At 35.7% G+C, this 21,312-nt stretch overlaps 1 protein-coding gene across 1 annotated transcript in view; it reads left to right on the plus strand.

Moving 5' to 3' along the window:
• LOC135202667 (BSD domain-containing protein 1-like) overlaps nt 1-4,967 on the plus strand; it is a 122,110-nt gene extending 117,143 nt beyond the window's left edge. Inside the window, exon 9 of the mRNA XM_064232157.1 lies at nt 956-4,967. Within this exon, the coding sequence (XP_064088227.1) occupies nt 956-982 (27 nt within the window). The 3' untranslated portion in view covers nt 983-4,967. The remainder of the gene's footprint in view (nt 1-955) is intronic.
• The last annotated feature ends 16,345 nt before the right edge of the window (nt 4,968-21,312 follow it).

Genomic DNA, 21,312 nt, shown 5'->3' on the forward strand with positions numbered 1-21,312 from the left:
TATCAAATGCAAATGGCATACGATGACAATGCTTATATTCTATAAAATACTTAACTTTTTCAAATTATCATTTTCTCCAGAAAATATATATGTTTAGGGTTATAGATCTTTTCAGTTTTTAGAATTATGGATAGAGATCCTACTCCGGTAACAAAGTGAGAACTCGCACATCCTTACGTCTAATTATGGTAATTATGGTAATTGCTGTAATTAATTGTTTTCTTACAGTATCACTAGTGATTCACTTGAATAACCTATGGTTTTTACCATTATATTAGGTTACAAATGTTTTGTTTACAGTGTTGATAGTTTGTCGATAGTTGTGACTGTAGCCAACTATTGATACAACTATCGACACTTTAAGGGTTAGCCTATCATTAAAATATCACAGGATTTTAAGGTTGTCACTGAATGCCCCTTACATTATATATTTTCAATAATCTTAAGTTCAATTGTGGTTCTTACTGTTTTCCTCAACAAATGAGCATGGGAACAACACCTATTAGCAGCGACTGACTGAACCACTTTTGTTTACAAAAATCATATGATTCCTTGGGTTGTTTTCCGGATTTTTGGTTGAGCTCAGATGCAACATTTACTCAAAATTTTCTGTTTAAATCCGATTATTTTGAGTTCTAATACGATCGAGGTCCAGGTCTCTACTGTACATACAGTTGTAGAAATACCATTTAGACCATTAAAGTTATGCAAATGATATTAAAATTTTTTATTGAGAGTTATTACATAGGTATTAGGATAAAATCTGCAAATAGGTGATTCTGCAAATCTTGAGAACGTGAATATGAGAGCTTTGGTGTAATGGGTTTGTTTATAGAGCAGTACGTAGTACAGTAATCAATTAGTGATCTTTACATTTTAAAGTATACAACATTAAGGATATGCTTATGTATTTTGTACTGTCTGCATGGAACTCATCATAAATATATATTTTCAGGGTGAAGATTGGGAAAGTTGGGATTGAAACCTTTTGAGAAGCTAGATTTGGTCAATGCCCTTGGTTAATGGAATGAAAATCTTGCAGCAAGAGAAGTCATGAGTAGTTGCTTGTTTCCTCTGTTTTGTTTTTAAGTGGCTTTTACAACTAAGTCATGACTTGGGGGAAAAGAACTTAGATAAGCAATGCATTTTGTACAGTGTCTGAGATAAGTAGGCCATTTGAAGACCGGTTTTACCATGATTGTACTGGTAAAATATATGCTGCTTCTGTCATTATTTATTGCATTTATGAAAATGCAATAAATTTTATAATAAAATGCAGCAAATAGCTATAATTATAAAGTCATCCAAGCTTTGTCATTAACATTTATATTTACATTTTTTTTAGTTATTATATTTACAAGCTTGGTAATGTTTCATAATACCAGTTTTGTTTATTGGTTTTCAAGGAATTATTGTTAAGTGTGATATATGTTTTAGTATTTTATTGATTTCTGAATTATAAAAACATAACAAATCTATATTGTGTATAAACTTGTAATGAGATTATATTGGCAAAAACTTTCAGCATTCCTTTTGTTACAGAAGTAACTGGAATCAGGTATTCAAATCCAGTTCCAGCTTTATAATATACAGTGGTCATCTTTTTTTTCTTTTCAAGTTGCAAAAAGTAAATAAGGTTAATCTTTTAGTGCACTGCTCATTGCCATCATTTATGCAAATGATATGTTAATTTTGTAATACAAATCCACTTGTAAGAAAAAATTGTGACCTATATGCTATATTGTTGTTGCAACCACTGAGTGTGTTATTTATGATAGATCCTATTTATTTTTTAAGAGTTCTATAGCAAGAAGTTAGGTTTTTAACTTTTATATCTTTACAGCAAGTACAAATCATAGTTTTAAATATGCCACTACTTGCTGATGAAAGTTGGTAAAGAACATGTAGTTGATGAATTGCAATGCAAAGCTAACCATGTAGATAACAACAGAAGTGGATACTTGCAAATAAGAAGCACTGCCAGTGAGGAGCCAGCGTACTGCTTTTCCTGTTATACAATTTCATATAATAAGTACTGTAATGGTTTATTTCATTACAATAATGCATAACATAGTTTTCTTAACTTTTGACAGCCAGCTGTATATATAATTTGTATTTTCTTGAAGTGTTTGATGTACGTATCGTGCATTTCATACTTTCTATTAAACTGCATGACTATTGCTGTGGTGTTGGCAGCTTTGAGGTGAGAGCATAAAGCAAAGTATGTTTAAATGAATTGGTTTCATGTACAAATAGCCATGTTTTTTAATTATGTTGCTGTTGATTAGCTGAATTTAATATATTTTTTCTTGTACTTGGAGCAACAGAATGGACCATAATCTAAAAGTTTTTTCAAGGAAGAAAGAAGTCACATAAGACTGGATACGTATTCAATGTCCTTTTCTCAAAAACTGTCATTTGAGGCCGTTCCCATGACTTTAGCTGTAGTATAAACCCTTGTACCCAGTTTTAATCAAGCGCTCTCTTGTTTCATAGTGCAATAATTTCCTAGTTAGTTTCCTGTCACAGTCAATTACTTTACCAAACAAAAAAGGGGGAGTATTAAATTGACCTTGCTGGATGGAAGTCTTTTCTTGCATCATTTAGGTCTGGTATTAGTTAAATTTATTGCAAACTTTGCAGTTTTAATTTTAGCTATATCACATTTTCAAATAATTTTCTGGTCACACAAGAGATAATTCAAACAAAAGCAGCAAGTTTACAGCATGTTTCACTGAAAAGACCAATTGTATGTTATGTATAAATGATCATTGGTAGGTTATAAATTTAGCATTTTTCATATTTTACAGCTTAAAAACAAATTTTCCCTCTTGATTTCTCATCTCTCAGTTCAAGTTTGACTTGATCTAGGTAGAAAGTTTGCTCTGTTTGGATGTGTCCACATTGTAGTAAAATACTTTGCAAACACACTGGCTATTTAGGCATGCATATCATGGACAGGTGGAAAACAATTATCCAATGCTGGATAATTGTATGAACCACTGTTTAGGACTATAAATTTAACATGCATTCAACCTGGTTGTGATGTGTGAGCAATAATTTTGTGAATTGTGTGTTTATTTATGTTTAGTCTGGACTCTCCTTTGTGCAGCAAAAGTTGTCAATTTTGGAATTGTATACTGCAGGGGTCAGCAGATAAAATTGATTTTAACAGCGAGGTTGCCAATATTTACAGCATCAGTTTCCAGTTTCAGCAGCAAAATATCTTGGCAGCAAAATTTGGCTGAAGAACTGTGTGCTCCTTATGTGCAAGGTTATCACTACTTTCCTCTTTCCTACAGTGTCAGCCCAAGGCATACATAAAACTGAGGTTTGTATATTTTAATAAGAAAAAGAATTTGTTTAAATATTCATATATTATGGGAGCTAAAGTATGCAGTTTTGTTATGCATATCAGGTTCAGCTCCACCTTTGTCTGAAAAGAGAAGCCTCTTCTTGACTAATTCAAACAGATAATGGCAAATATATATTTTACAGAATTATTTAACTTCTTTATGACCTAGTAAATGTACTAGTACTAGAGTTTACAATTGACTGCCCCAGAACAGATTGGATGGAAGTAAATGTAACTTTTTTTATATGTATTACAGGATGTGTGCTAGTGATATATACTGGAGAGTTAAACCTTGCCATGGAAGTCAGTTTGTTGCAGAACTTTTGCCTAAACTTTTGCTTATTAGTATAAAGTAATATAGTAACCAATACTACAGTATAATGAAATGCTGTAATTATAGTGTGTGAATAAGCTTGTGCTGATGCTTTACTCTGGACAAGTTTTTATGAAATTTTGCCATTATCTGCTATGGAAATATTTTATGGTTGTTGCATACATATACTAGAGGTAAAGTTTGGGTGTACAAATCTTTTTCCATGCCACTGAAAAGATTGTGCTGGGACGTGTTACCTGTGAAGTTTTATTCTAATATAATATATTATATACTTTTTTGTTTTGAGTATGTCTTTTCTATGATGAAATTCACATATATTTCTTTCAATATATATTGAATACTTCGAGAACTTGCCTTTTTCTGCACATGGTTCTATCCTTGATTCAACATTTAGAGCATGACTACGGTAGTGAATGCCATTTTTTTTTTTTATCTGTGAGGTTGTCCCCTCTTATGGGAAACTGCTTATTGGAAAAAATTATATTACCATGGTATTTTGTATGTAACCATAGAAAATTCCCCTGTAAAAGTATGAAGGTTAATCTTAATTATTGTTATTTTGTGTTTCAAATCATAAAATCTGAGGGAAAAAATGCTTATGAGCTGAAGTTTAAATTCTAAGGCAATTTGCTCATTATATGGTGCATTGTTGGTTTTATACTTAGTGTAAGCATGGGGTTTATTATCCACAGTACTATTTATTATCATAAAAGTGTTGTTTAAGTTTGCTTAATTTGTCGATACACTCACCCAGTATTAGTTAGAAATGGTTCCTCATACAGGTGTTAATTCATTCTGCAAGTTCAATTTAAAGGGTTCAGATATACAAGATTGTTCTAACCTCATTCATAGTAAAAATAGTGAGTTTTGGGATGGATAGTGTTTAGTGTAGATCATTGCTATTATCCTCTAATGGTTTTGTAGTCATCTCACATTTATGTTAATAGTAATATTGTTTCCAAACCATATCCATTTTTTTTTAACTTTTCAATTATTTATCACTAGAATATTTTGCCTTATGAACCTAAGTTATTCTAATGGACTACTGTACATCATGACTGACTGTTATGTGCACTTTGTCTTTATTTGCATGAAGCTTATGTTTATGATAATACTTTTCAATATGTTTCATTATTTTGTTGACTAAACAAATTAACATATTTCTGAGTTTGATAGTTTCATTATGACTACAGTATTCAGTTTGTCCAGTAAATTGGAAGCACAGTATTAGCTGGTTTAGGCAAATGAAAAATACAAATAAATATAAATTCAATTTTATTATATTGCATAATTTTACTTCCTCATTTTATATGCAGCATATTTATATAAGTTCTATTTAATACGATTGAGTTTTATGTTCAATGTAATATTGCAGATTTAGTGTTATTTGTTCAAGCTGTACATTGGCACTACTGCATTGTCTTTGAGTTACTGTTCTTTCTTTCCACAAATTTTCAATGTGTCAGTTTTAGGATAGGCAAGCTGTTATACATAACCTAGATCATGAGTTTAAGGACTGATTACTAAGACATTTAACTGCATTTGTATAATGGATTGTTGTCATATGACAATATTATTCAGATGGCATTGTCTAACTTCAGATCTTGGTTTAATTACAGGAAAATCCTGTTATGGGAGAAATCAAGTGGCTTTCACCATGAATTCAGTTTTGATTTTTCAGATTTGTTATTGAAGAACTCATTTTAGTACAGCTGTTGATGTGAAATGAATAATCCAGGAAAAACGGTAATACCTTGTTTCAAGAATGTAAGTGTTTCTGGGATCCTGGCTATATATATATATATATATATATATATATATATATATATATATATATAGTATATATATATATATATATATATAGATATATATACATATATTATATATATATATATATATAGTATATATATTTTTTTTTTTTTTTTTTTTTTAGTTTTTTTTTTTTTTTTTTTACATTTTTGATTTTACATAGTCAATAACTTCCGTAAAGATGGCTGTTGAATCAGAGAACTAATAGCAAGGAAGAATGTAGAGTGAATATGACCATTTCAGAATTTAATAATGTAATGAAAAAATATCAAAATTTTACACATACAAACCTATTTTGACCCAGGAAAACCTAACCCCTCTAAATATTTTCCAGTTTCATTTATTCATTAATATCTGACTCTTTTTGGCCTAATTCAGATACTCTGTGTATAGTTTCAGCAATTAGTGTTACCTGTACCTGTAGTCCCATAAATTTTGCATGACTACATATGTAGTCATTGAACTCCTTGGGTGTTATTTCTCTTTTACTGTATTATTTCAAATTACATTTTCCTGCACATTGGTAGTAATTTCAGAACATTATCTTCAACTCATTAGTGATTAGTATGTTAGGAAAATAATTTTTTTAATCTTTCTGTTCCATTATTGCGACTTAACAGTATGGGGCTGTGAAATCATAACATGCCCTTTCTTCTTCTTCTCATGGTGCTTTTACTAGTATTACTGGGTCTGTTCCACAAGCATTACTGCATGGTGTAAGATAATCAAAATATCATCTCACTACTTCTAAAACTCCTTCAGATCTGTATTCATATGACACACTGCTTCTGTTTTTCATTTCAGCAACTTTTGCTTCCTTTCAGGTGATTGTCTCTAAATGTTCCAGTGGAACTCTATTCAGGCAATTTCAGATTTGACAACGGCTCATATGATGTAAAAAAATTATCTAAAGACGTGGTGAGATGCAGGATTTTCAGATTTTTAGACTTATTACAACACATGTTCCAAGGGAGTTATCCTTGCAGTTATTTTTTATTTTTTCCTTCATATAAGGTTAACTAATAGGGGATTCCACATGAAAAGTCAATAACCCAGCAGGTGCTAGGGCAATTCATCCCTGGTGAATTTGTCGTTGCCCAATTCGTCCCGCTCAATTCATCGTTGCTCACTTTGTCCCCAAGTTAAAAGACACTAGGTGGTTTAACTATTTTATTTATTATTTTCCTGTTTTGGACAGTTGGAAACAAAAGGTTTTTACTTAGAGTTACTTCTAAAGAATACACCCATCCAACAACATGGCTACCTGCAAGATTTTAATTTCAGAGAAAGGAAAAAATAAAGTTGTTGATGAAGAGAATTATATATATACTAAGAATAAGGAGAGTGCAGATAGACTGAAGATCTACTGGAGGTGTGAAAATCGTGCATGCAAGGCGAGACTTCATACTGATGAAAACTATATAGAGATTAAGAAGGTTGGTATCCACAATCACGCTTCAACAGTCGCAGAGGTAAATGCGAAGACTGTGGTCTCAAATATTAAAGCAAAGTCAATTTCATCTCATGATGCACCTTGCTCAATAATTGCTGGGGAAGTTGAATAGTTAAACGAATGTGTTTTATCACAAATTCCTCGGTTGGAACAACTCGGTAAGAATATCAGACGTTGGAGGCAAGCAAATTTTAATCATCCCGCAACCCCACAAACAAATGTTGGGTTCTCCATTCCAAGTGAATACTCTTGCTTAAACACTAATGAAATTTTTTTAAGTATGATAGTGTAATCGAAGATTCAAGCAGAATATTGATATTTGCAAGTGATGAAGTGGCGCTGAGACATTTAAAAGTGTACAAGACTTGGCGGCAGACGGAACATTTAAATGCTGTTCTAGTATATTTTTTCAATTACATATAGTGCATGTACAGATCGATAATTTCAATGTCCCACGATTTTTTGCATTGCTATCAAACAAAAGCCAAAACACATATAATAGACTTTTTGCCAAAATAAGTGAATTGCTGCAGGACGAAGGCCCAGATTGCATACTTATGGATTTTGAAAAAGCAGCGCATAATGGATTTCTTGAATTGTTTCCTGCCTCAAATTTAGCGTGCTGCTTGTTTCATTTAGGGCAAAATGTGTACAAGCATATAGTTCAAGAAGGAGTGAAAAGCAGATATCACCAAGATGACAGTTTTAGCCTTAAAATGTGCTGTTTTGTTGCCCTTGCCTTCTTACTGGTAGATGATGTTGTCGATGGCTACGAGGAACTTGTAGATGATGATGATATGCCACAGTCGGTAGTTTCCTATTTTGAGAATAATTACATAGGACCCCTTTGAGGAAGAGGAGAAAGGAGGCGACGTCTTGAACCACCATATCCATTAACTATTTGGAATGTTTGGGATAGATGCATGTCTGGGATTGCTAGAACTACAAATAATTTAGAAGCCTACCACAGCGCACTAAAAGACAGTGAATATGAGTCATCCAAATATTTGGAAGCTCATAGATGTTTTGAAATGTGAGGAAAGGTTTGCTAGTTCCAAACAGCTGAAATTTATCCAAGGAGATGAGCCAATGCAAAAGAAAAAATATAGAGACATGAATTTGCGTATAAAAAATGTCATGGAGAGATATGATCCCAACCAAAAAATTACCTTTCTGAAAACAATCGCACACAATCTTAAATTTTAGAAATTAAATGCTTAACCAATATTTTTAAGAATTTTATTGTAACTTGTCTACTATTTTCATTATATATTATCTTGTACTACAAATTTGACTGAAAATGAACACTACACTTTTTTTTTTTTTTATTGTAACTTCCCTTTTCCTAAAAAAGATACAATAAGAAGCAAAGTTTCTAAAAATTACTTTCAAACTAAAATTGTCGTTAGACAATTCTCTTTTTAAGGAGAAAAGTTTTAAAAAGTACTTTTGAACTAAAATTGTCACTAGACAATTATTTTTTTTTATGGAGCAAAGTTTTAAAAAGTACTTTTGAACTAAAATTGTCATTAGACAATTTCTTTTTTGAGGAAGCAAAAAGGGTCCAATATGTAAGACATAAAAAAAAGGAGTGTCGAGAATGCGAAAATAAGTAATTGAACTCGACGATTTGCCCAACGACGAATTGACTCGGGGACAAATTGAGCAACGATCAATTGAGCAACGACGAATTGCCATCGACGAATTGACCGGACACCACCCAGCATTTGGCTCCCTCTCATGTACAGCTTATATGAAGTCTTCCAAAATAGGGTACCATGTACTCGTGAATGCTTAGATTCTTGTGAAGTACTCCAATCATGAGCAAAGTTGAGAATTTCATAGAAAGGACTAACTTGAGCCATTCTGTTTGATCCAAGAGTTTGAGTATCTGCCAGATGAATAACTTGTTTTATATGCTGAAATCAATTTCAGCTCATAGTTTCTAAATATGCAGGGCAAGATAAGCAGGTGCTTTACTCCAATAATTTTTCCCTTGTCCACATATAGCCAGAAACCAAAAGACTAAAAAAATTGTACATTTTCTCATTTTTCCTGAAATTCTGGCTCATTTTTGTCTCTATTTGGCATACCTATTGTCCCATGTACCACGTTGAATTAGCATATTGCTGAACACCTTATCGAAAACCACCCATTCAGATACTCCAACATGTTTTGAGCACTTTTCTAAAAGCAAATACTTTGCACCTTTCTTTTCGTCTTGAATGAGGTCAGGCAGAGGGGTAATATGGCATGTTTCTGCATTGGTAATGTCTTTTCTTGTTACTTTGATCTGGAATAGTTTCTTCTTTAAAGTCGTCATATATAATACCAACCTCACCAACAATTTCCTGTGGCATTTTATTATGCTCTAGGCTCATCCATTTGTTCCACATTGGTGCCATCACTACCAGCTGGTGTTCCTGTTATGGCAATTTCAACTTCTATTCGTATTGTTTTACCTATAAACTTAATTTGAAACAATGGAGATAAATATACCATAATACAGGCAGTCCCTGTTTATCGGTGGCATCAGTTAACAGCTCTTTGGTTTAATAATTCTTGGTTAAAGATGATGATGACCAGATTTTTGACGCTATTATGTGATATCGGCATCAGTAGGCAGTTTATCGGTGTTGGTACACTATTTTCAATGCCGGTAAGTGTTTTATCAGCGTTGGTAAGTGGTTTATCAGCAATTGACACTAGCATTGTAAATGCAATTTATTACTATAATTATCATGATGTTCTGGTTAATGACAATTTTTGGTTATTGGTACTTGGCCAACAATGAAACCCCTGACGTTAACTGTAATGAAAAGTATATTATAAAACTTGAAGAGAAAAATGCTAACAGAATTCTTTACTATACTGAAGATACTTGCATTTTCCCTTTGGCTACATGTGTCATCATCAAAATTCAAATTCACCAAATATGCAGAGGGATGTAACTACTGCGTTAGCCTCTTTCTACATCATTTAAGATAAATGGTAAGCCTAAAAACCTATTTATTTCCGAATTGCACAGGTTGAAATAAGAAGTGACAGTGACACTGAATAAACTAGAGAATATAAAATTTTCTCCGATGAAGAATTAAGACTTAAAAAAGAATAACATTTTTTTATGTTTTAGGTAAGAAACACCAATTCTATCTAAAATATAGATATTTATGAATAATTAGCAAGATACTATTGGTAGCTATATTATCTTTCCTACCATTACCCTTACAGCTGTATGGATTCCCTCTTCCTCTAATGAATCCATACTGCTGTTTCCCGATCTTTACAATCTCTTATCTCTCGTCCAGTAGTCTGAAACTTTCAATCCATGCTCTGTTAGTTTAATAACCCTGTATACTGTTTTTTTTCCATCTTTCCACCCGCCTGTGGTGTTTGCGCATGGTAACACTGCGTCCCGGCCTTTAGATAGTTACGCTAACTGCATCCCGGGCTTTAGATAGTTACGCTATGTGTAAGTTTTAGGTAAATAAAAGGATATCTGGTTGTACATTTGCAACTGAAAAGTGTTTTAATAATTTACTGTTTGCAAATTACACCGTTAATATTCGAAATAGGATGTTGTTAGTATTGTTGAATGTATGCTGCCTTTTCGGTGTGGCGAATGGAACAGCCAGACGCGGTGGCGGGAAAATTGCTCCTCTCGCTGTTCACTACAGCAAAATGTCAACTTTATTGGACCACACCTACTCCGCTACTAAGCTATGTGTTACTTCATTTCACGTAAGTATATCAGTATATACTTTTAATTTTTATCAAGTGCATTTTAGCCAGATACAATATGATGTAACTTGGTTTAGCATCCGTTTAATGGAATTTGTGAAAATGTTATTTTTGCATTGACCATATTTAGAAAGTAGAAAGCTCTGGTTGTACTGCTTTGTACTTGAAGCTGTCACCTTATTCGCTAAAGTCACTGGCATCAATATCATTGCTGTTATTAAGTGGATTCACTTAAACTGGAACCCCTAGAAAGGTGCATCTTGAGCGAGAGGTGGGGGGGGCAGGTGGAGTGTGTTGTTCCGTCTCCCTTTCACACACCCTCTCTCCTGGACCGTAATACAACTTATTCAGACAAATCACCTAATCACTTTATTTTTATGAGGAAGTGTTGTTTTTCATCATTCTTTCTCGAGACCGTTTTTCAGCCAAGAATATTAGGGTGGTAATCATACATACAATGCTGACAATATCTTTATGACGAGCCGAGTTATAAGGAAAAACAATTAAAGATTTTTTTTTTACATAAGTGTCTGCTGCCACTGCATGATTCTAGGGTAATTCCTCATTTCTCTTAGTTGACTGAAACAAATTTGTAGCTACTCCTTTTATTCAACATTACAATTATGTTAAAAAGACCTATCAGTGCTAGGCTACATGATATTAATAAATGAATATGTAAACAAATGTAAGGCTCATTTGATTAAGGGATTACCACCCTAATAGTTGTGGCTGGAAAATTATCTCGAGAATGAATGATGAAAAACTAATACTTCCCCATAAAAATGAAGTCGCGAACAGATGTTTTATCAATCGAGTGATATGCATAAGTTGCATTACGGTCCTGGAGGGAGGAAGGGAAAGAGGGGAACAATACAGCACACTCCACCCGGCTCCCCCTACCGAATCTGGCTGTTCCATTCGCCACCCCAAAAAGGCAGCTTACATTCAACTATAATAACAATATCCTATTCCAAATATTAATGGTGTAATTCGCTCACAGTATACTATTAAAACACTTTTCAGTTGCAAATGTACACCCAGATATCCTTTTATTTACCTAAAACTTACTCATACCATAACTATTTAAAGCCCGGGATGCAGTGTTACCATACGCAAACACCACAGGTGGGTGGACAGATGGGAAAAAAAACAGAGTATAATTACCACAATCCATGACATCTCCCTTCTGCTTGTATGTATATACCATTACTCTCTCCTCCAGTCTCTTGGCATTTCTTCTTCTTCACATATAGCTTTAAATAAATCCAGCATCCATATCTCCCCTCTGTAACTATTAATTTGATCATTTCAATTTGGAACTCCGATGAACGTGGTGCTTTACCATTCTTCATTTTCCTTAATGTTCTCTTCATTCTGTATCCTGTACCTCCATCAATGCCACCAAAGGGCTGAGCGTGTGTGGAAGGAGAAGGGTGTGAGCTAGGAGTGGTATTACAAGAGCACTTGGTTGAATAAGAGAGAGAAGGTCCTGGGTTGACTTCTGAATTACTGTATTCTTGGGAAAAAGGATTTTACTATCCAGAGGAGAGTAAAGAAGGGTGGACCTCTGTGTCTGAGAAACTCCTTTGATGGTGAAAGAACAGCAGAGTTCTCTCTTTTTCAAAATGACCAGCATAAAGAGAGAAGTCCATTCCAGGGAACCGTTCCCAATATCTTTATCCAGGCAGGAAGTTACTCCTGACAGGTCCATAAAAGTGTCTTCATCCAGTGACGAACATTCCTTGCATTTGCACCTCAAAAGCTCCAACAGTCCAATCAAGGAAGCTCACTACTCTGAACACACGGAAGATATTCTGATAAGATGGTATAATTCCGACGGTGAAAACATTATTTTGGCTGAGTTGAAGGCCTTGCAGAGTCTGTGAGTCCAGAAAAGTTTCCTTGGGCAGAGGCAGACACACCCAAAGAGAGAACCTCCCCAGTCTCGTAACAATTATGTCTCGTAGTCGAAAGATGTGACAGTGGGAAATTAAAGTTAACCTTTCGCTGTTTCCTCTTCTTCAGACACCCAAAGGTTAACTTCCTTCCATGCCTCACAAGCAGATAAGAAAAGAACTAGATTAGGCAACTGAGATGAATCTACTTAATTAGCTCTCAGGCAAAAAGGAGCCAAAGAAATTCTCTAGAAGCAGGTTGTAGGCTGTAGGAGGAGTCTCTGTATCTCCATCTTCAAATATAATCTGATCTAGTGGCGCCGCCAACAGGAGCTCGTGGGAGCTCAGGCGCCCCTGGGCGTTCAGCCACTCATGGAGGCTGAGGCATCAATGGGCACTTTGTGCCAATGGGCAGTTGTGCCAATGGAAGCCTTAGAACCAGTGAGCGCTAACAGATGCTCAGGTGCTGTATACTTCGTAGAGCTAGACTTAAATACAAAGGAACCATCTGGACTAAGGAGCACAGGAGGATAAAGATCCGGCACCAACATTCGCTCGGAACTTTTCATGCGGGCAGCCTCATCAGATGGACGCCCAGAGGACGACTTCCTCAAAGAAGAATGAATCTTAGAAGAGGGTATCCTTCCACCACACTAACCCTCTTAAGACATCGTCACATGTGAAAAGTGTTCTGTACTGTCCCAGAAGCTGCAAGAAGGACGTTGATCCTCTTGTAACCCACTGGCCCTCTTAGGAGGGACAGGAGATGGTGATACATTACAAGTCCTCCTTTACAGTGGACGAGACTCATCAATAAAGCGCCACTGGTGCCTGGGGGACAACTCCTCAGTGCTTGACCCACTCGCAAAAAGACAAGACACTTCCATGGTGATGCCTTTCCAATGGCACTCTGTCGTGGCTTGGGATCTAACCCCTTTGCCACTGGGACATACACATGTACGTCTTTTACGGTCCAGTAATGAAAGACTGCGACGTACGCTTGCTTATATGTCTTTCATCCCTCCTCGAAAAGCAAAGCTGTTTTCTTTAGCTTGGACGGGTTTCAGACATAGTATTGTGTATGAGAGAGGTGCTGAAGCTCCACCCACAATTCATTCTAGCCAATGAGCATCCAATGGATGTTGTGACATTGTAATATGGGATATTAGTAGGGGTACTGTCCAACATTTGCCAGTGCGCCTTAGGCTATCATCTGAGAAGGATGGTCACGATTTTGTCTGGAAACCATGAAGATTTGAATTCTAAACCTTTTCCCCTTTTGATTGCAGTTATTTTATATGTTTTTTTTCAGTAACATGTAAGATGAATGTGTTTCAGAGTCAGGGTCTGAGTACCTGCCAAATCTATCAGATGATGATTATAGTGATAGTTTCTAAGAGGATGACAGTGACAACGAGTGTTTGGAAGACACTGAACCTATTGTCAATGAAGGTTGGTGGCTCATAACTGACCCATCTAGTGACGTGTGCCCAGACCCAGTCCCTGATTCACGGAGGGTGACAATGGAATTCCTGCTTACACACCAGATTTTGCCTGCCTACGTGATCCATTTTGTTATTTTTTCCTTTTTTTGTGGTGATGTAATTGACAAATTGTGTGAATGGATGAATGCTCAGGCAGAGGAACATTTTCATTCAACAGGAGAGCGTAAGGAGAATGGCCTTCAATGGAGGCCTGTTACTCGTGATGAGATGTATGTTTTTTACAGCTTGCTGATGATAATGGGGATGAATGAAATGACCCGTTGTTACGGATCGTGAGTCCGCTCAGGTTCTTTATTATAATAAACAAAAATGATTCAACACCAACAATTGAGACTCGGGATATGAATATAGAAAGAAACTCGAACAGAACAGAAATTTATTGACAAGCTTATTCACAAAGATAAATGCAGAATGGTTTCTCCTGTTTACATAACAAAATTAGATCTGACATAAGTGAAAAGGGGGAGACAGTGCAGAAGAACATTTAAAAGAATTTAAGGATCTAAAGGAGTCTAGTAGTAAGGAAAACAGTAACGTAAATGATTCCCATACTTCATCAGCATTAGTGACTCCGAGATACAATTTAAGGAAAAGATAGGACCAAGTGCAACAGGTCAATAACATTGTTGTATAAAGTTTACTGCTTAGGATGTAATTTGCAGGAAATGGATTTCACTATGGTTCATGGTGAGTGATATCTGCATCTCCCTCTTGCAAATCAAGAAGGGAGCAATCTTAAAGGATCCTGGACAAGTAAAGATGATACACGACATCGCTGTAATAAAGATTAACATCACTACAGTAGATCAACAACAACAACAATTGACAGAATTACTGAGTAAACTCGAAAATGTCATAGCTATTAACCAGATCATGCGATTCTGTTGAAACATAGAGGGGATATCAGCCAAGGCTTTACCTAAGAGAATTAAGAAGCGTTCACTTCTTCCATTTATATAGGTACAGCATTAAACACCTTGTTTGGTGTAGCTACTGATGAGTGATGTAGATAAGGATAGAGCTAGAATAGAAAAATTAGAAATGTGGGCCACAGAACGAGGTACCATCATGACTAAAGTCATCGATGCAGCTAACAAGAACCAAGAGTTGTTTATTAAACTAAAGGACTTTGTTAACAATGTAGCTCAGAACATTACAACAGAGATAAATGATCTAAACAGATCTAAACTTGTGAACCAATTAATGTTTGAAACAGAGTAATTTTTGTTAAACTATAAGGAACTTCTGAATGCTATTATGATGTCTACAAAGAACATTTTTTCACCATACCTCATCAGTCCTAGTGAGTTAAACCACATTATAGAAAAGTGTATGTTAGATCATCACTTCAAACCGCTTGTGCGCCATGTCCTTACTTACTATAGTTTAATAACGGTGAAAAGGGTTTCTGATTACATTATATTGGTTATACCATTTAACAATAATGAAGTTAATAACTTGATATCCATTTACCCTTTTCCAATGCTAGTAAATAACAAGTCAATTGTTTTGAACCAAGACAGTACATTTTGCATTGCAACAGAATTCACTTCTTTTGGTGCAAATAAGTGACAAAGATTTTGATGATTGTATCATGCTTGAAGCCAACGAGTTTGTTTGTAATATACAGTGTTTTTATGAGCCACTTAACAAATTGTATTGCATAGATGATTTGATTAATGACAGAAATGGTGAGAATAACTGTGAATATATCCCTTACAATCATGATTTCAAAGCTCAAATTTTATATGATGAAATGATAGTGTTTTCACAGAATCAAGTAACAGCTAAGGTCACTTGTAGGAATAGCCAATCTCAAATAATGTTTAACAGCATCAAATCCTTTGTGACATCTTGTGAAGTAATTATTTTGAATTATTTGTATTACAAGCCTACCATTTTTGCTACTTACACCTTAAACTTATCTAGCCACATAAATCATTTTGAACTTGTCAAAGATTTCAAATTGTCCAAACTTGAGTTAGAATCATTTACCAAACTTGAAGCAGCTAATCATTTTTTTTCCATGTATACAAGTCTGACATTTCACCCATTATGTCAATGGTAAATATTGTTTTGTAAGTACTCACCATACTAGCTTTCATATGTATTGTCAGAGTGTTAGTTATTAACAAGCTCAACACCATTAGGACTTTACTGAATAATTTGCCTTCAAGTATCTAGTGTTCTAACATTGTTGTATATATTGCTATTTATGATTACTCTCAACATTGCATTTTTTATGTATAAGTGTTTTGATAATTTTAGGCATTGAGGTCACTGCCTGTAGGTGGCCGAGTGTTGTTAGGAATACAACAGGAGTCTGTCTATAAATATGTAGGGACAATTAGATAGGAAAATCCACTGGGGGTAGGGTTATGTAAATGAGAAGCCAGAAGGAGGTAGATGTGTGGCAGTAACAGACTGCAGCAATAGCAGTTTGGAAAAACGAGACTAAACACAGGCAACAGCTTTCCAAAACAGAAAGTTGCTAGCCCCAGTGGAAAATCTGAACTTTGACACCTTCAGTGGGTGGTTACGATAGATTAGGATAACCAATAAGACTAATCAAGGGGTGGCACCGTAAGTTGGAAAAGCCACTCAAGAAGTAGTAGGATGTGTCTTAGTAGAAGTTAAGGAGGAGCTTAACTGTAGGAGTTAGGCTGAAACTTCGCTTGAGGTCTCAGAGAAGTTCATTCAGGAACTAACCTCTGGACGCAAACCAGGTGTCGGTATACTCTGTGCCCTGTGTAGTGTTGTGTAGTTTGTAAAATTTGAACTAGTACTCTTAATAAGTGAGATAAACTAAGTGGTGTTTAACTTGCCAAGAGTCCTAATTCGTACTCAAGCCTTAAAAATCCTGAGAGACTGGAGAAATGAAAGAATTGAATTAATATAATTTCAGAATCTGCAAGACGTCCAGACCGTAAGTCATCTCAATATATAACAATAAGTTCCTAAGAATAGAAAACTCAACAATAAAGCAATATCGATGAAGATTGCCCCATATAACAAACTACGAGAGAAACAAATACAAACCAAGTTACCAAAGAAAAGACTGACTAATAAATAAGTGGAAAGAAAGAGAATAAAAAAGCAAACCCGTACGCATTTACACATCACAACAAGCTAACCTCAAGAGCCCCAGCCTTTTCTTGTATTTGCATTCAACATCCATTCTGTATATAATTCCTTAAAGAAAAGTTGGCTCAACAGTCCAGTCATACATTTCTAACTTTGGATTCCAGTCCACAAACAATCCAAGTTTAACTTAAATCTTTCAGTCACCAGTTTCCACTCTTCCGCCAGCCATATCAATATCTATTGCTTATCTTCCTTTATATCATTTGTTTTCAAATTGCTGCCTCACAGAGAGAGAGAGTTAATGATCTTATAAATGGTTTCAACCCGCAGCCTGAGGATGACCTCATCGAGGTCATTCTGCGTATCATTGCATCATGGAGGTATGCATTTTGACGAAATATTGATTTGTCCCGAACTAGATATCTAATTCGCTGATCAGGCTTCTGAGACGCAAATGTAGGTTTCACGAGAGAGAGAGAGAGAGCGCCGGTGCAATAAAACACAACCAAACATTAATTATTTATCGACCTCCACCTCTCAAAATATTTAGACAGAACACAAGGGAAGGCCCTCCCACGAAGTTTCACGTAAATCAAATGAGGATTATTACTCATTGGTGGAGGAAGTAATTAGTTTGGAATGTAGAGGGATTATCAACAATGCTTTGATGATCGCTGTACATTCGTCTGTATATTATTACATAATAAAAGAATGCCAGTTAATGACGTGAATAAAGTATAAATAACCCCAGCTCAATGTAAAAAATTCTTTTTTAATTCACAAAGATGTTTCAATAATCTTCATCACTCTGCGTGACTGACTGGTCCATCTAAAAGATAACAAATCAAGATAAAATAGTGTACGGCCAACGTTGTGATTATATGCAATTAGCTTCAAATTGCATCCACTGCCGAGTTTATTTGACACACACAATCACTGTGGGAGACTGAAATACTCATCACTCAGATAACAGGTCAAGGCATAAGTAGTATGGGCGTGTCTTACGTCATCAGGGCCGTATCGCCATGGAAATGGCTGGAGATGGGACGCCAGGTACATCTGGCATCTCCATCTATGATTATCAATATTTAGCTTAGGAAAATATATACCAAATCGTCAATTTTTTTTTTTTTTTTTTTTTTTTTTTTTTTTTTTTTAGTAAATGAACCCCGCCCCCCCCCCCCTCTCTCTCTCTCTCTCTCTGGCTCAGAACTGGACAAAGCGTTCGACTCTCCAACTTGATGCGGAGGGACAGATGGGCACCTCTGTCAACCTCAGCACTAAGTTTGGTATCTAATTGTTAGACGACTATTGAGGACAGCAGCTTAGGCCGGGAGAGACTTGCTACCTACCTCTCTTTCTTTTATTAATAAGTACGTATTACTTAATCTCTTCCTTCCAAGTATTAGACCAGCTTCATTACTCAATCCCTTCAATTTTCATTCCATCTCTTAACCTACCTTTTCCTTACTTTTTCTCTCTCCTAGCTCTCTCGTTTCCCCAGAGGAGAATGATTTTTTTAAATCTCGCCCCCCCCCCCCCATATTTCTCTCTCACTCTATACAACAACCAACACCTTCACTGCATTCTATAGGGTATCCCACAAAAATAAAATAAAAAATTTGGTAAAATTTAATAGTTGTTGGAAACAGAAACCAGTTGTTGTTAAAAGAAACATTGTTAAAACAGAACAAAAACACAAAAGTGAGATGTGGTGTTCAAAATGCTTTCCGTGGCCAGCTGCACAACGACGTAGACGATCTAGCCAACTTCCAGTCCCCCTTTGGATGACTTCAAGCGAGATATTGTTCCAGGCTTCCACAACACACTTTGTAAAGATTGTATGTTCTCTATAACTGAAGTTGATGTAGCAGTAAACTCCACGTGGTACAATCCATTACGTTGAGATCTGAACTTTTTTATGGTCTTTCGTTAGGTTCAATTAAGCCAGGAATAATGGTTCCAAGGTCCTTTGAATATACTCGAGTATATTTAAAGGACCTTGAATGGCTCGAGCCAGGCAACAGCAACTGCGTGTAATATACGTAATGTATATCTAGAATTCCTTGTTCTTTTTTTTCTTTTTTTGTGGGGTACCCTGTAAATTAAGGGAATGCGATATTTTTTACAGACAGGTAGGTGTTATCAGCGTGAGGGTAGCTCTTTGGTCATACAGTAACCTTTATGAGAAAGAGAGAGACTATCTTTTTATTTCTTTCACTTTTAAAGGGAGGACCAAATTAGATAGTAAAGAACGTAATGACTGAGAATAGGTCTACGGTCATCACACTGTTCTAATACATATAAACAGCCATAACTTCTTACATACCAACAAGCGAGTTGGAGAGTCGGACGCTTTGTCCGGTTCCGAGAGAGAGAGAGAGACGGGTGGGGGTGGGGGGGGGGGGGGGGGGGGGGGGTGTGTTTCATTTACTAAAAAAAAAAAAAAAAAATTGACGATTTGGTATATTTTTTCCTAAACTAAATATTGATAATCATAGATGGAGATGCCAGATGTACCTGGCGTCCCATCTCCAGCCATTTCCATGGCGATACGGCCCTGATGACGTAAGATACGCCCATACTACTTGTGCCTTGACCTGTTATCTTGAGTGATGAGTATTTCAGTCTCCCACAGTGATTGTGTGTGTCAAATAAACTCGGCAGTGGATGCAATTTGAAGCTAATTGCATATAATCACATCATTGCCCTTACACTGTTTTATCTTGATTTGTTATCTTTTAGATGGACCAGTCAGTCACGCAGAGTGATGAAGATTATTGGAACATCTTTGTGAATTAAAAAAGAATTATTCTTTTATTATGTAATAATATACAGACGAATGTACAGCGATCATCACAGCATTTGTTGATAATCCCTCTACATTGTACAGTGCTTGATTAAATGTCAAGAATTGTCCCGATATCCATTCGGAAGGGTGTCTTTGAACAGCATAGCCAAACTAATTACTTCCTCCACCAATGAGTAATAATCCTCATTTGATTTACGTGAAACTTCGTGGGAGGGCCTTCCCTTGTGTTCTGTCTAAATATTTTGAGAGGTGGAGGTCGATAAATAATTAATGTTTGGTTGTGTTTTATTGCACCGGCTCTCTCTCTCTCTCTCTCTCTCTCTCTCTCTCTCTCTCTCTCTCTCTCTCTCTCTCTCGTGAAACCTACATTTGCGTCTCAGAAGCCTGATCAGGGAATTAGTAGTTATCTAGTTCGTGACAAATCAATATTTCGTCAAAATGCATACCTCCATGATGCAATGATAAGTAGAATTACCTCGATGAGGTCATCCTCAGGCTGTGGGTTGAAACCATTTATAAGATCATTAACTCTGTGTGTGTGTGTGTGTGTGTGAGGCAGCAATTTGAAAACAAATGATATAAAGGAAGATAAGCAATAGATATTGATATGGCTGGCGGAAGAGTGGAAACTGGTGACTGAAAGATTTAAGTTAAACTTGGATTGTTTGTGGACTGGAATCCAAAGTTAGAAATGTATGACTGGACTGTTGAGCCAACTTTTCTTTATGGAATTATATACAGAATGGATGTTGAATGCAAATACAAGAAAAGGCTGGGGCTCTTGAGGTTAGCTTGTTGTGATGTGTATATGCGTACGGGTTTGCTTTTTTATTCTCTTTCTTTCCGCTTATTTATTAGTCAGTCTTTTCTTTGGTAACTTGGTTTGTATTTGTTTCTCTCGTAGTTTGTTATATGGGGCAATCTTCATCTATATTGCTTTATTGTTGAGTTTTCTTTTCTTAGGAACTTATTGTTATATATTGAGATGACTTACGTCTTGCAGATTCTGAAATTATATTAATTCAATTCTTTCATTTCTCCAGTCTCTCAGGATTTTTAAGGCTTGAGTACGAATTAGGACTCTTGGCAAGTTAAACACCACTTAGTTTATCTCACTTATTATTAAGAGTACTAGTTCAAATTTTACAAACTACACAACACTACACAGAGCACAGAGTATACCGACACACGGTTTGCGTCCAGAGGTTAATTCCTGAATGAACTTCTCTGAGACCTCAAGTGAAGACTGTGAAGTCTCAGCCTAACTCCTACAGTTAAGCTCCTCCTTAACTTCTACTAAGACACAACCTACTACTTCTTGAGT

The sequence above is a fragment of the Macrobrachium nipponense genome, chromosome 24 (assembly GCF_015104395.2).
Source record: "Macrobrachium nipponense isolate FS-2020 chromosome 24, ASM1510439v2, whole genome shotgun sequence".
Lineage (NCBI taxonomy): Eukaryota > Metazoa > Arthropoda > Malacostraca > Decapoda > Palaemonidae > Macrobrachium > Macrobrachium nipponense.